This window comes from Octopus sinensis, unplaced genomic scaffold (assembly GCF_006345805.1).
Source record: "Octopus sinensis unplaced genomic scaffold, ASM634580v1 Contig16064, whole genome shotgun sequence".
NCBI classification, from domain to species: domain Eukaryota; kingdom Metazoa; phylum Mollusca; class Cephalopoda; order Octopoda; family Octopodidae; genus Octopus; species Octopus sinensis.
Window position 1 is genome coordinate 1 of NW_021834120.1, and position 15,000 is coordinate 15,000.

At 39.9% G+C, this 15,000-nt stretch overlaps 1 protein-coding gene across 1 annotated transcript in view; it reads right to left on the minus strand.

Annotated features, from left to right (window-relative positions):
* Window positions 1-4,111: 4,111 nt before the first annotated feature.
* LOC115230649 (probable cytochrome P450 12e1, mitochondrial) overlaps window positions 4,112-15,000 on the minus strand; it is a 22,023-nt gene continuing 11,134 nt past the window's right edge. Inside the window, exons 4-6 of the mRNA XM_029800790.2 lie at window positions 9,069-9,259; window positions 6,784-6,976; window positions 4,112-4,325 (exon numbers count right to left, since the gene is read on the minus strand). Coding sequence (XP_029656650.2) covers window positions 4,127-4,325; window positions 6,784-6,976; window positions 9,069-9,259 — 583 coding nt within the window. The 3' untranslated portion in view covers window positions 4,112-4,126. The remainder of the gene's footprint in view (window positions 4,326-6,783; window positions 6,977-9,068; window positions 9,260-15,000) is intronic.

Consider the following 15,000-nt stretch of genomic DNA (forward strand, 5'->3'; position numbering starts at 1 on the left):
TCTATCCATCCATCCATCCATCTATCTATCTACCTATCTATCCATCCATCTATCTATCTATCTATCTATCTATCTATCTATCCTATCTATCTATCTATCTATCCATCATCTATCTATCTATCTTCTATCTATCTATCTATCTATCTATCTATCTATCTATCTATCTATCTATCTATCTATCTATCTATCTATCTATCTATCTATCTGTGTGCGCGTGTCTATATATACTAAAACTAATCTCAGTATCAGTCTCACTAGATTATATACCTCAACTGCAAAACTTAAACACGTTGCCAAACAGCGCTCAGAGAAACTCGAATTCACTTAACACGTCCTGGTTTTGTAAAAGTACAAAATGTAAAAGTACACAAGATGTAACTTTGTAGTAATACAGCTAAATTCCCTTCATAACACAAACAACTAATACCAACACATATATCTTACAAAGCCAAAAACAACAACTCTTTCCTAGACGCCACTCTGCTTCACACACAAACACAAACCACATCTCCTTAGGGCACCTACCAATTATCTCAGCGCATTCACAGATCAACGAAGATAGAGAAAATACGTTTATTCACTTCAAAAAAATCGCAATGGGACGAGTTCTATCATGAAACAGAATCAAAGTTTTCTGAAATCGATAACATTACAACCGCCAACATAGACACAGAAATACGTACAATACAATGAAATAATTAAGAATGTGTTCAACACGTCAGCATAAGAAATACAAAAGAAATCTATACGTTTGAAATAACAATCTCGCTATAAAAGGGCGAGAACCTCAAACGTGATACACTAATATAATACTCAACGAAAATAGAGATGAAACGAATTATGAACGAAGTAAAACGTACAATGAAATATAGTAAAGGTTCTGGCAAACGTTTGTATTCAATATAAAATATAGCATAAGATAAAATGAAATAAAATAAAAAAATTGATAACACCATGCAGATTAATTAACAACAGCCACATCGCTCAGGATGTTAGGATAGAGAATCTCAGATAACTTAACCACGCCTCGGCACCAAATAAACATCGTGATCGCATATTTAGCTCTCAAATAAGCCAGGTAAACAAGACTATCAGAATACTGATGCGCAAAGTGTGTGTGTACATACATACATACTTACATACATACATATATACATATACATGCGCATATATATATATTATATATATATATTATATAATATATATTATATATAGCTAGCTAGATATGTATGTATATATATATGTATGCATATATATTATATATGTATATATATTGTATAATATGTATATATATATGTATATATATATGTATATATATATGTATATATATATATATATATATATATATATATATATATATATATATATATATATATATATATATATATATATATAAACTTAGATAAATTTAGATATGTTTCGACCAAAGATTGGTCCAGGCCATGTCTAACTTAATAACACCACCTGATATACATATATATATATGTATTATAGATATATATATATATATCTATATTATATATATTATTATATATATATATATCTTTAAACACTTCAAACAATATATACATACACACACACACACACCACACGCACATATATATATATCTATAGTGCAGGCGTGGTTGCGTGTTATGAAGTTTGTTTCTATAAAATGTATAGCAGTACATGCCATAACTTTTAACTTATAAGCTATATTACTGCTCTGATGCTTCTTTTTCGGATATATGAACTACTGACGATATATATACAATTGTGTCCACGCAACGTAGTTCTCCAAGAGTGCTGGTACTTGATCATTCAACCGTTTCCCTCATTATTAGATCCAATTGTGTTTCCTCTCGCAATATGTAAATATTGTCTCCGTAAGTTCAAATTTTCGACTTCAAGAACATCCAGTCGTAGTCGCTGAGTTTATCAAGGTTTGTTGTTGTTGAAGGACCTTGGAAAGCAGCTTTGAATGTGTAGATGTAGTGAGATTTTCTTTTTCATTTTCATCTAGTTTCAGCTCACGAGCTGTGGCCATGCTGGGGCACCGCCATTCGGTGTTGCTAAATGATTTTACTTCACGAATGCTTTTTAGCAATTGACATTTGGTGCATGAGAGAGTTTGGTGCAGCTACCCTCATCTGCACCCCCTGCCGTGAAGTTGGTTCATCTGGGACACCTGACAGGAAGATGTTCAGCTTTATTTTAAAGACATCCGCATCCACCCCATGCAAGTCTCTCAGGTCCTTCGGGAGGATATTGAAGAGCTGTGGACCTCTGAAGCCCAGGCTACCGCAGTATCTTGTCCTACATCTTGATGGAAAATTTGGAGTCCAAAGATGGTGATTCTGCTACTGTTAAAGTGGTTGCCGTTTTAAAGTGACTGCCATTTGGTTTCTTTCTACTGGTGATTTTTTCTTCATGATTGATTACACAAACGATTGTTCTTAGCTGAACTTTAAGAATCGGCCTATACGTACACATACATGGTCGTCCACATATACATCCATATACTTAATAAAGCTCACACACACACACACACACACACACACACACACGCACGCGCACACACACAAACACACACGCACATATATATATATATATACACACGCACATATACGGATATGTATGCGCACTCACATATATACACATATACAAATATATGTACGTCTATACACACGCAGGCGTATACATACACAGATGAGCGTGTGTGCATACATGTATATATACATATATGTAGATATATGCATACTAAACACGCGGACAGGCACGCATACCTATATATAGAAAAATACAACACACGCACACATAGATATGAGGGAAAGAGAGAGAGTTCATTGAGTTATTATTATTATTCGACTGTGTTGTCTCTGTAAAATGCAAATTTGGAGCGGTGTCAAGGCAGAGATCTCTTACGCCGAGTAGTATATCATATGGGTGTGCATTTTTTTTTATTATTAACCGTTCTATTTCATATTTTATTTTACCTCTTCTTTTCATCTCCATATTACGTCCGCTAGTGATGTTGCATGTCGCGGGCTATTCTTTCGGAATGAGGAGATATGGTTGCGATAACGGATTTAATTGGTTTTCGGAGGTTCTTATGTATGTGTATTTATGTTGTGGTATGATGATTGTGCATTTGTATATGATGTTTTTTTGCATGCATTGGTTCCTGGGCGGACATGCAGATTTCTTGCGACAACTGCAATGATTTGAACTATCATTATTTCTGTAGATATTTGTGACTTTTGTTTTTGTTTTTGTGATGTTCTGGTTCATTAGTAGTTGATTAGCAGGTCACGACAGATAGAGAGGATGTTCTTAAAACCCAGAATTTGAACATACGGAGACAATATTCACATAGCGCATGAGGAAACAAAACTAGATCTCATGATGCAAGGAAACGGTTGCATAAGCAAGTACCTGCAAGACAAGAGAACTACATTGCGTGGAAACAATTGTAGTGATTAAAAAATAAATGTTCAGCCGTACTCCTTCTTGTTGACTCCAAATTTTTTCAGTTATCTATCTATCTATCTATCTATCTATCTATCTATCTATCTATCTATCTATCTATCTATCTATCAATCTATCTATCTATCTATCTATCTATCTATCTATCTATCAATCTATCTATCTATCAATCTATCTATCTATCTATCTATCTATCTATCTATCTATCTATCTATCTATCTATCTATCTATCTATAAGATGTGTTAAAAAGTATCCAGCTTTATTTTTTTTGGTCAAAACTAAGTCTGTATGGGCAAAATACCTTGGGTGGGAAGTGACACTTTATATATATATATATGTGTGTGTGTATGTGTAAATCAACAGATAATATATATGTTTAACGTTTCACTCGTTTCAGTTATTGGACTGCAGCCATACTGGGGCATCGCCTTTATAGATTTTGTGTTAATAGTGTTTATTTGGAATGTTTGTGAAATTAAGGTCGGCATCAAGTCGCTTCCCTTTATAAGCAGCTCCCTCGTTGAGTTGCAGTGGATGTATTTTATTTGTTTTATACAGCTTTTAAAGCTCACTCTTCCTTCAGTTAACAGTTGTGGACCAAGAACTAAGATTACATATACATAATACATTACGTCATACGTTGTTTAATGAAAGGTATAATTAATTAGTATAAATAATAAGAAAAAAGAAAACAGGAAGTACAATGCTTACCGTGTCTACACTTGCGAAGAGCATGTCGCTGACAAAAACAGTAAATTCTTCGTCATCTAGAGGCAGGAAAGGTCGAAGGATAGGAGCATCATGGACTGTTAAGGAATTTTGAAGGATAACTGATGCTCTTGAATAGACTTTTGATATACTGAAATAAAGAAGGATAAAGTGAAATAAGCGAAAATGAACAGACTCAAGGCAGATCTTGAAGAAGAAGAAGAAGATATAAAGAAGAAGAAGATATAAAGAAGAAGAAGATATAAAGAAGAAGAAGAAGAAGAAAAACAACAACAACAACAACAATGATGATGATGAAGATGAGAAGAAGAAGATATAAAGAAGAAGATATAAAGAAGAAGATATAAAGAAGAAGATATAAAGAAGAAGAAGAAGAAGAAGAAGAAGAAGAAGAATAGAAGAAGAAGAAGATATAAAGAAGAAAGAACGAAGAAGAAAAAGGAGAAGGAAGAAGAAAAAGAAGAAGGATGAAGAAGAAGAAGAAGAAGGATGAAGAAGAAGAAGAAAAAGAAGGATGAAGAAGAAGAAGAAGATGAAGAAAAAGAAGAAAAAGAAGATATAAAGAAGAAAGAACGAAAGAAGAAGAGAAGAAGAAGAAGAAGAGAGAGAGAGGGAGAGAGAGGAGAGCAAGTCACTGGAGAGGGCGCGAATAGCGATGAAAGGACTTTGCTTAACAAAAAGCCGATCGATTATTCATTTAACTGGCGCAGTAAACGAACGATCGCTCGGTTATTTGGTTGGATATTTCATCAATTGATTAACAATATCGATCCTCTGAAGACACAACAAGAATATGTTTTTGATTCTATAGTGGCGAGATGGAAACCTTTAGGAGAAGGCATGGACAACCCTTTTCGGCAAAGGGTCTGCATGAGATATATCTCATCAATAGGGGACCCACACTACAAAAACGAAATACGGTCAATTTTTCGTCAGGCGTATCATCAAGAAGGTCCCGCGAGCCGAACTTTGCCAATGACAACTTTAGGGAGTCAGCTACAATATCTGCTGTAAATGTTTCCCCTTTTCGTGCCCGGAGCTTAATCCTTAGAACCCTCGATTACGCTTTAGCGGGCGCAATTTCGTTTGACTATATTCATTGGGCCTTTTCGGTTTGAACGGCAGTTTTTTCTAGCGGTGTCATATGAAATTGTCACCCATAATTATGACCCTAGTATCGATCTATTCCATTTCAATCTGTTTTAGGGTTAGGGTTAGGGTTAGGGATAGGGGTGGGGGAAGGGTATCTATTTTTCTTCACAAATGTAAATAAACCCAATCTGTTTCTTAAACGAGGGACATATTCATACGGCACAGAATGTTTTTTTACCTCAATACACGTCATTGATTGGTTGAAATTGCAGAAATTGAAGAAAAAAACAACAACAAATATCTTACAAACTATAGAACTTTCTCAATAAAGCCAAGAGAAAAAGATGTTTTATAAACACATTCTACCAGTATACGAAGTTTAACATTTTTTAGTTACCTAGAAATTATGTTAAAAACTGCCGGTCAAACCGAAAAGATCCTATTCGTGGAAAATACAAAAGCGGTTAACCACGTGGTTTTGTGTTTACGGCTTTGCTAATTGACAGAAACATTTTTTCATTCATACTTTCATATTTTAAGTCGTAAACACAAACCCATGGAGCCGACCACTTTTGCGTTTTGCAGTAGTAATATCGAATGAATTCGTGCCTGCTGAAGCGTACTCAAGGGTTCTAAGGATCAAATCCCGCTATTTCTTTTATTCTTTTACTTGTTTCAGTCATTTGACTGCGGCCATGCAGGAGCACCGCCTTAAGGGGTTTTAGTCGAAGAAATCGACCCCAGTACTTACTCCTAATAAGCCTAGAACTTATTCTATCGGTCTGTTTTGCTGAAGTTACGGGAACGTAAGCACACCAATATCGGTTTTCAAGCGATGATGGAGGGACAAACACTAACAAAAAGACACACACACACATATATGATGGGCTTCCTTCAGTTTCCGTCTATCTAATCCACTCACAAGTCTTTAGTCGGCCCGAGGTTTATAGTAGAAGACACTTGCCTAAGGTGTCATGCAGTGAGACTGAACATACGTAATTTATCGACCCCGAAAGAATGAAAGGCAAAGTCGACCTTGACGGAATTTGAACCCAGAGCGTAACGGCAGACGAAATACGGCTCCGCATTTCGCCCGGCGTGCTAACGTTTCTGCCAGCTCGCCGCTTTTCCGCTAGTTAATAATGGTTTCAAATTTTGCCACCAGGGCAGCCATCTCGGAGGAGGGGATAAGTCTATCACATCGACCCCAATGTTTCACTGGCACTTATTTTATGGACCCCCAAAGGATGAAAAGCAAAGTCGACCTCGGCAGAATTTGAACTCAGAACGCAACGACGGGCGAAATACCGATGATGATGATGATGATGATGATGATGATGATGATGATGATGGTGATGATGATGATGATGATGATGATGATGATGATGATGATGGTGATGATGATGATGATGATGATGATGATGATGATGATGATGATGATGATGATGATGACGACGACAAAAAGACGACGAAAAAGAAAAAAAAACCCCACTTACTAGCGTATAGAAGATATCGATTCACTGAATAACTTCATTGTAGGTGTGTTAATTAATTTATACCAAGGTAAATTTTTTTGTTCCTCTTGGAGAATATGCATCATAGAATTAACAGCTCTGAGGAATCTGTCTGTTTCTGTTCTTCTTTCTTGGAGAGCACCGAGTCGAAAACCAAAACACAAGGCTGCTAAAGCTGCGAATAGAAGAAAATAAATCAATTTATATTAGGTTGTCAGATATATTCGTTCGCTTTTTTCCCCTCATTAAAAAAAAACAAACCCTTTCCAATGTTACAGTAATCCCACGCCATATCGCGATTCAACTATCGCGCACTCAGTACATCATGGTTCACCTATCGCGCGCACTCGGAACATCGCGGATTTTTTCTGGCTAATATACTCTCTTACTCTTTTACTTGTTTCAGTATAGTCTTTTACTTGTTTGGCTGTGGCCATGCTGGAACACCGCCTTTAGTCGAGCAAATCGGCCCCAGGATTTATTCTTTGGAAGCCTAGTACTTATTCTATCGGTCTCTTTTGCCGAACCGCTAAGTTACGGAGACATAAACACACCAGCATCGGTTGTCAAGCTACGTTGGGAGGACACAGACACACAAACATACACACACACACACATACATACATATATATATATATACATACATATATATATATTATATATATATATATATATATATACATTTATATATATATATACATATATATATATATATATATATATATATATATATACATATATACATTGGGCGTCTTTCAGTGTCCGTCTACCAAATCCACTCACAAGGCTTTGGTTGGCCGAGGCTATAATAGAAGACACTTGCCCAAGGTGCCACGCAGTTGGACTGAACCCGGAACCATGTGGTTCGTAAGCAAGTTACTTACTACACAGCCATTCCTACGCCTATAAGTAAATTTCTATCGCGGAGACCGCAGTATATTACTGGTTTCTGCGGCCGATAGGTGTTTATGTTTTTTTAGATTTTAATTATTTCTGTGGGAGGTTTTGGAACGCAACAGCCGCGATAGTCAAGGGATTCGTGGCACTCCGTCGGTTACAACGACGAGGGTTCCAGTTGATCCAATCAATGGAACAGCCTGCTCGTGAAATTAACGTGCTGAGTACTCCACAGACATGTGTACTCTTGACATAGTTCTCGCGGAGATTCAGCGTGACACAAGTGTGACAAGGCTGGCCCTTTGAAATACAGGTACAACAGAAACAAGAAGAAAGTGTATGAGAAAGTTGTGGTGAAAGGGTACAGCAGGGGTCGCTACAACCCCTGTCGGAGCCTCGTGAAGCTTTAAGTGATTTCGCTCAATAAACACTCATAACGCCCGGTCTGGGACTCGAAACTGCGATCCTCTGACCGCGAGTCTGCTCCCCTAACCAGTGGGCCATTGCGCTTCTACAGTCGAGAGATTGTATTTGAATAAACACAAAAAATATTTTATCAAATGTTTTGTCATCCGAAAGGATGAAAGATAAAGTCGACTTTGGCGGAATTCGAACTCAGAACGTAGAGACGGACGAAATACCTATTTCTTTACTACCCACAAGAGGCTAAACACAGATATATAAGGTACAACTACTTGAAGCAACCAAATCTGACCAGGTATCAATGAATGTCTCCTTTCATTCTGACAGAAAGAAAACTGTAAGGACGATTTGGTTATTGTTTCTACCAGGTCTACCAGCAGAAACGGACTTCACACACACACCACACACACACATATTTGGTGGCGTGAGATAGTCAATTATATCGACCCCAGTTTTTCACTGGTTCACCAGTACACAATTTATCCAACGCGAAAGGAAGAAAGACGAAGTCGACCTCGGCGTGATTCTCACTAAGAACGCAGCGACGGGCGAAATACCGCTAAGCATTTATATATATATATGTGTGTGTGTGTGTGTGTGTGTGGGTGTATGTGTGTTTGTTCGCCCTCCCTCGCTTGACAGCCAGTGTTGGGTTGTTTACGTCCCCGTAACTTAGCTGTTCCTGGCTGAAGAAAAATTATGTACTGGGGTCGATTTTTTTCGATTTAGACCCTTCAAGAAGCAGCCCCGGCATTTTGCAGTCCAGTGACACTGAAAACAAAGAAAATTGAAGAGAGAGAGAGAGAGAGAGGAGGAGAGAGAGAGAGAGGAGAGAGAGAGAGAGAGGAGAGAGAGAGAGAGAGAGAGAAGAGAGAGAGAGAAGAGAGAGAGAGAGAGAGAGAGAGAGAGAGAGAGGGGGGGGAGAAAAGAAAGTTAATAATATTTACATTCTATCGCAAATTTATAAAGTTCCGGCGTCAAATCGTCAATGACGTCATCACTGTCTCTGAGTTGACTGAGTCGTTCGACAAATGCTTGAGCTATAGAATCATGTAAGCAGGTGTACTTCGCGACTTCTGTTGGTTGCAAAAACTGGTTCTGAACTGATTTTCTCATTGATGCCCAGCAGGGTCCATTGCTGTTAGGAGAAAATAAAAAAAAAAAAGACTCAAATGAAAGCGATGGAATATAGAGATACAGAAATACAGAAATGTTCACCTAGGGACGGATATTGTTTTAGGAGCAGCTATGGTTGGTTAGTAAGAAGCTTGCGGTGAGCTGGCAGAAACGTTAGCACGCCGGGCGAAATGAGTGGCCGTATTTCGTCTGCCGTTACGTTCTGAGTTCAAATTCCGCCGAGGTCGACTTTGCTTTTCATCCTTTCGGGGTCGATAAATTGAATACCAGTTACGCACTGGAGTCGATATAATCGACTTAATCCGTTTGTCTGTCCTTGTTTGTCCTCTCTATGCTTAGCCTCTTGTGGGCAATAAAGAATTAAGAAGCTTATAATAGAAAGGTTTTCTTTTGATTTTTAGAGAGCATATGGCGTACTAAAGCCAAGATTCCGAGTTCGATTCCAGACAGTGACTTGAATAATAATAATAATAATAATGATGATGATGATGATGATGAGATGATGATGATGATGATGATGATGATGATGATAATAATGATAATAATAACAACAACAACATCGGAAAAATACCTTAGGAATGAGAACCCAGGTTCGAAATTCCCCAGGACACCTGATGAAGGCTGGAGAGTACATCAACCGAAACGTTGTGTTAACAACAAACAAGATGAGGGCAAATATCCGTCAAATATAACTAGACTTACAACGGCGGTGACTCAGCATGACCACAGCTCTGAGCTGAAACTAAAAATATTTAAAAAATAAAAAAAGAATACCATTTTGGTTAGTGGTATTTCAAGACAGATTCCTTCTGTTTCCATCATTGTACTTGGTTGGAACGTGCTGTAGTTCTTGTTATTCTTTCTGCAGATGGTTGTAGTTCCGTTGCTACACAGCGCTGTGACCTTTAGTGGCCAATGTCGCTTCATATGCAATTTCTGGTTTCCCCACCCCTTCAATAAAGCTCTCATTTGATTCCAGTTCTTTATTACGAACGAGGGTGGCGGCCTTCAGGAAGTTTGCAGGTGTGGGCAGAATTCGAAGCTCTATTTGCAATTACCATCAGTTCTAATGGGAGATTCATACGGAATGGTTAGCCTCCTCACACTCTTTCAACATTAAAACATCATCCAGTACCGACTTGATTAACTGCTCCTTTGTATCTACACCTTGTAAGAGTGCAATTCGTTCACAAAGCCAACACCGTCCTATATTATACTACATTTGTCTACGTGCTATTTAGCATCTATCTCATACACATTTTAGCGCAATTTTGCTTGTTCTGGATTTGGTTTGTATGCTCTTTTCTTTCTTACATATGTTCATACATGTGTATGCGATAATTAGTTTTACATTTTTTTCAGTTTTTGCCTCGTGCAGAGCTAACATGCCAAGCCAGACATTGCGCCTCCACGAGGGTAGTGGTTGGAACTGTGATTGACACAGCTGATGCTGGTTTGTTGAGTGAAGCGGTCTTCGTCCCATTAGTGGGAGAAATCCGAAACGTGGTCCTTTGCTATTCGTAAGACCCGCAGAAGAGAAAGCAGGTCAACCCCCGACACCAAGAGCATCGACGGATGGATGAATGCGCATCCAGGCTCAGCGGTTGCGTAGTTAGTCGGGGACAAGAAACAGGAAGAAAGAGTAGAGAAAGTTGAAGCGAAAGAGTACAACAGGGGTCGCCGCCACCCCCTGCTGGAGCCTCGTGGTGCTTTTAGGTGTTTTCGCTCAATAAACACACACAACGCCCGGTCCGGGAATCGAAACCGCGATCCTCCGGCAGCGAGTCCGCTGCGTTGTTCCTTCTCGAGCCATGCCTGGCTCATAAGGGCAGGTTTCCCGGTTTCTTGGCGTATAGGTCCCCCACCCGGACGGGACGCCGGTCCATCGGCAGGTGAGCTGCAAGATGCAGGAGGAAAGAGTGAGAGAATGTTGTGGCGAAAGAGTACAGCAGGGGTCGCCGCCACCTCCTGCCGGAGCCTCGTGGAGCTTTTAGGTGTTGTCGCTCAATAAACACACATAGTGGGTTACACCATGGTTCCTCTGCTTTGTGGCAGAGGTAGGAAAAAAGAGTGAGAGAAAGTTGTGGGGAAAGAGTACAACGGGGTTCACCCCACCACGCTGGAGTCTTGTGGAGCTTAGGTGTTTTTGCTCAATAAACACTCACAATGCCCAGTCTGGGAATCGAAACCGCGTTCTTACGACCGCGAGTCCGCTGCCCTAACCACTGGGCCATTGCGCCTCCACGAGGGTAGTGGTTGGAACTGTGATTGACACAGCTGATGCTGGTTTGTTGAGTGAAGCGGTCTTCGTCCCATTAGTGGGAGAAATCCGAAACGTGGTCCTTTGCTATTCGTAAGACCCGCAGAAGAGAAAGCAGGTCAACCCCCGACACCAAGAGCATCGACGGATGGATGAATGCGCATCCAGGCTCAGCGGTTGCGTAGTAAGTCGGGGACAAGAAACAGGAAGAAAGAGTAGAGAAAGTTGAAGCGAAAGAGTACAACAGGGGTCGCCGCCACCCCCTGCTGGAGCCTCGTGGTGCTTTTAGGTGTTTTCGCTCAATAAACACACACAACGCCCGGTCCGGGAATCGAAACCGCGATCCTCCGGCAGCGAGTCCGCTGCGTTGTTCCTTCTCGAGCCATGCCTGGCTCATAAGGGCAGGTTTCCCGGTTTCTTGGCGTATAGGTCCCCCACCCGGACGGGACGCCGGTCCATCGGCAGGTGAGCTGCAAGATGCAGGAGGAAAGAGTGAGAGAATGTTGTGGCGAAAGAGTACAGCAGGGGTCGCCGCCACCTCCTGCCGGAGCCTCGTGGAGCTTTTAGGTGTTGTCGCTCAATAAACACACATAGTGGGTTACACCATGGTTCCTCTGCTTTGTGGCAGAGGTAGGAAAAAAGAGTGAGAGAAAGTTGTGGGGAAAGAGTACAGCGGGGTTCACCCCACCACGCTGGAGTCTCGTGGAACTTAGGTGTTTTTGCTCAATAAACACTCACAACGCCCGGTCTGGGAATCGAAACCGCGATCCTCCGACCGCGAGTCCGCTGCCCTAACCACTGGCCCATTGCGCCTCCACAGCTGATGCTGGTCAGGAAAACAGTGTTCGTTGCGCCTCCTCACCTCTGGTGTAGGCGGTGTGGGAAGCTCTATTCTCTCCATTGCTGCTGACACTACTTCAGTTTATGTCGCTGCTATTGGTGTTTGCCGTTACGAATGCATCAGCCACTCGTCCTATTGTGTCTTCTGCGTGTATTTTAGTCACAACAGCGATGTTATTTGTAGAGGATGTGTTGTTGTTGTTCGTATTGCCGTTGTTGCTGCTATTACGAAATATATTGTTGTTGATATTCGTATGCCAACGTTGTTGTTTATTGTGGTGTTTGCATGATCGTTGAAGTTATGGCTACTGTAGCCGTTAATTGATCCTCGTCTGGTATCGTTTCTTTGATAATTTCAATAAGGTGTGTATGTGTGTGTGTGTGTGTGTGTGTGTGTGTGTTGGGGGGGGGGGCGGGGAGAAAGAATCATTCGTTTTTCCTTTTTATTTCACGTAAACATGGGTCCACCGACCTATGTTAAGTCCAACTCATGCCAGCGTGGAACATGGACGTCAAATGATGATGATGATGATGATGGTGGTGGTGATGATGTTGATGATGGTAATGATGGTGGTGATGATGATGATGATGATGATGATGATGATGGTGGTGATGATGATGATGATGATAATGATGATGATAATAATGATGATGATAATGATGATGATGATGATGATGATGATAATGATGATGATAATGATGATGATGATGATGATGATGAATTGTGACGACGGAGAATGGTGAGAATGGCGATCACGAAAATGAATATGATGACGATGATGATGAGAAAGATTATGATGATGATGATGATGAAGTTGATGATGATTATGTTGATGACGATGACGACGACGACGACGATTACGACGACGATGGCGGAGACGATGATAATTTCCATTTACTCGTTCGCTGGTTCTGATTTTCAACGCCATGAAGCATATTCTGTTGTGTCTGGGGAGAGTCATTTTCTTTTTGTGCCTTATTATGTAACACACAATCACCGGTAAAATTTCCACTTTTTTTCTTATTTTTATTGTCCTAAAATTTTCGTTGCGTCTTGAAACTTTTTCAACAGTTTTTATAGAATATGCTTCAACACACGAACTCATATAAAGAATCTTGCAAACCAAATCCAAAAACGAAATGAAGTAATTACTTTTCCAAAAAGAAAAGATACGAAAATGAAAAAAAAAAAGTGGGCTTTTCTGAAGTGATATTCTAAATGGATCCTAAAACTTTTAAGGAGCAGAGACGCACATTAGAAGAGCGCCATGAGTGCTGAAAGCTGTGGCCATGCTGGGGCACTGCTGTTGTAAGTCTAGTTATATTTGACTGGTATTTACCCTCATCTCCTTTGTTGTTAGCACAACGTTTCGGCTGATGTACTCTCCAGCCTTCATCAGGTGTCCTGGGGAATTTCGAACCTGGGTTCTCATTCCTAAGGTATTTCTTGTTATTATTATTATTATTATTATTATTATTATTATTATTATTATTATCATTCAAGTCACTGTCTGGAATCGAACTCGGAATCTTGGGTTTAGTACGCCATATGCTCTCTAAAAGACAAAAGAAAACCTTTCTATTATAGGCACAAGACCTGAAATTTCGGGGAGAGGTGTAGTCGATTACATCAACTCCAGTACTTGACTTACTTATTTTATCGATCCCGAAAGGCAAATTTGGTCACGGCGGAATTTGAACTCAGAACGTAAGATCGGACGAAATACCTCTAAGCGTTCTGGACGGCGCACTAACGGTTCTGCCACCTCGCCGTCTTCTGGTGTCCTGGTGGAATTTCGAACCTGGGTTCTCATTCCTATTATTATGTTGTATTATTATGTTATTATTATTGACAGTCGGTTAATCCTAACAAAACTTCTCTCCAAAGTCTGTGGTCAAGAACCACGGAATCGATATCATTTTTACTGCTTTCTGGGCTAAGTGCAAGTTTGACCAGTTTGTGGTACTTGTTGTTCAGGTAGGAATTTTTTTGTATTTAATTGCTGTGGAATATCTTGTAGAAAAACGGTTCTGCAGTAAAAGAGAAAGTTTTTGTTTTTATTTACATCGGTTCTTGCAAAGGACAAAATTTATTAAATCTTATTCAAAATTTTGTTTTTGATTTGATTTTTTAAAGTTTCAATACAATGTTACCATTCTTCAAGGGCTGACATTACCAAAAGCCCAACTCCTCTCTGCTGCCAAATGTTCAACAACAATTGACTATGCTATACAGATGAAGTCTGATAGATCGAAGTATATGTCCATAATTGTGCCTTGTCTGAAAGCAAAGATCACACTGACCCTTTACTCTTTTACTTCTTTACTTGTTTCAGTCATGTAACTGTGGCCATGCTGAGGCACCGCCTTTAGTCGAGCAAATCTACCCCGGGACATATTCTTTGTGAGCCTAGTACTTATTCTATCGGTCTCTTTTGCCGAACCGCTAGGTTACGGAGACGTAAACACACCAGCGTCGGTTGTCAAGCGATGTTGGGGCGGGGGGATAAACACTGACACACAAACATACACACACACATACATATATGTGTGCATATATACGACGGGCTTCTTTCAGTTTCCGTCCACCAAATCCACTCACAAGGCTTTAGTCGGCCCGAGGTTATATTAGAAGATACATG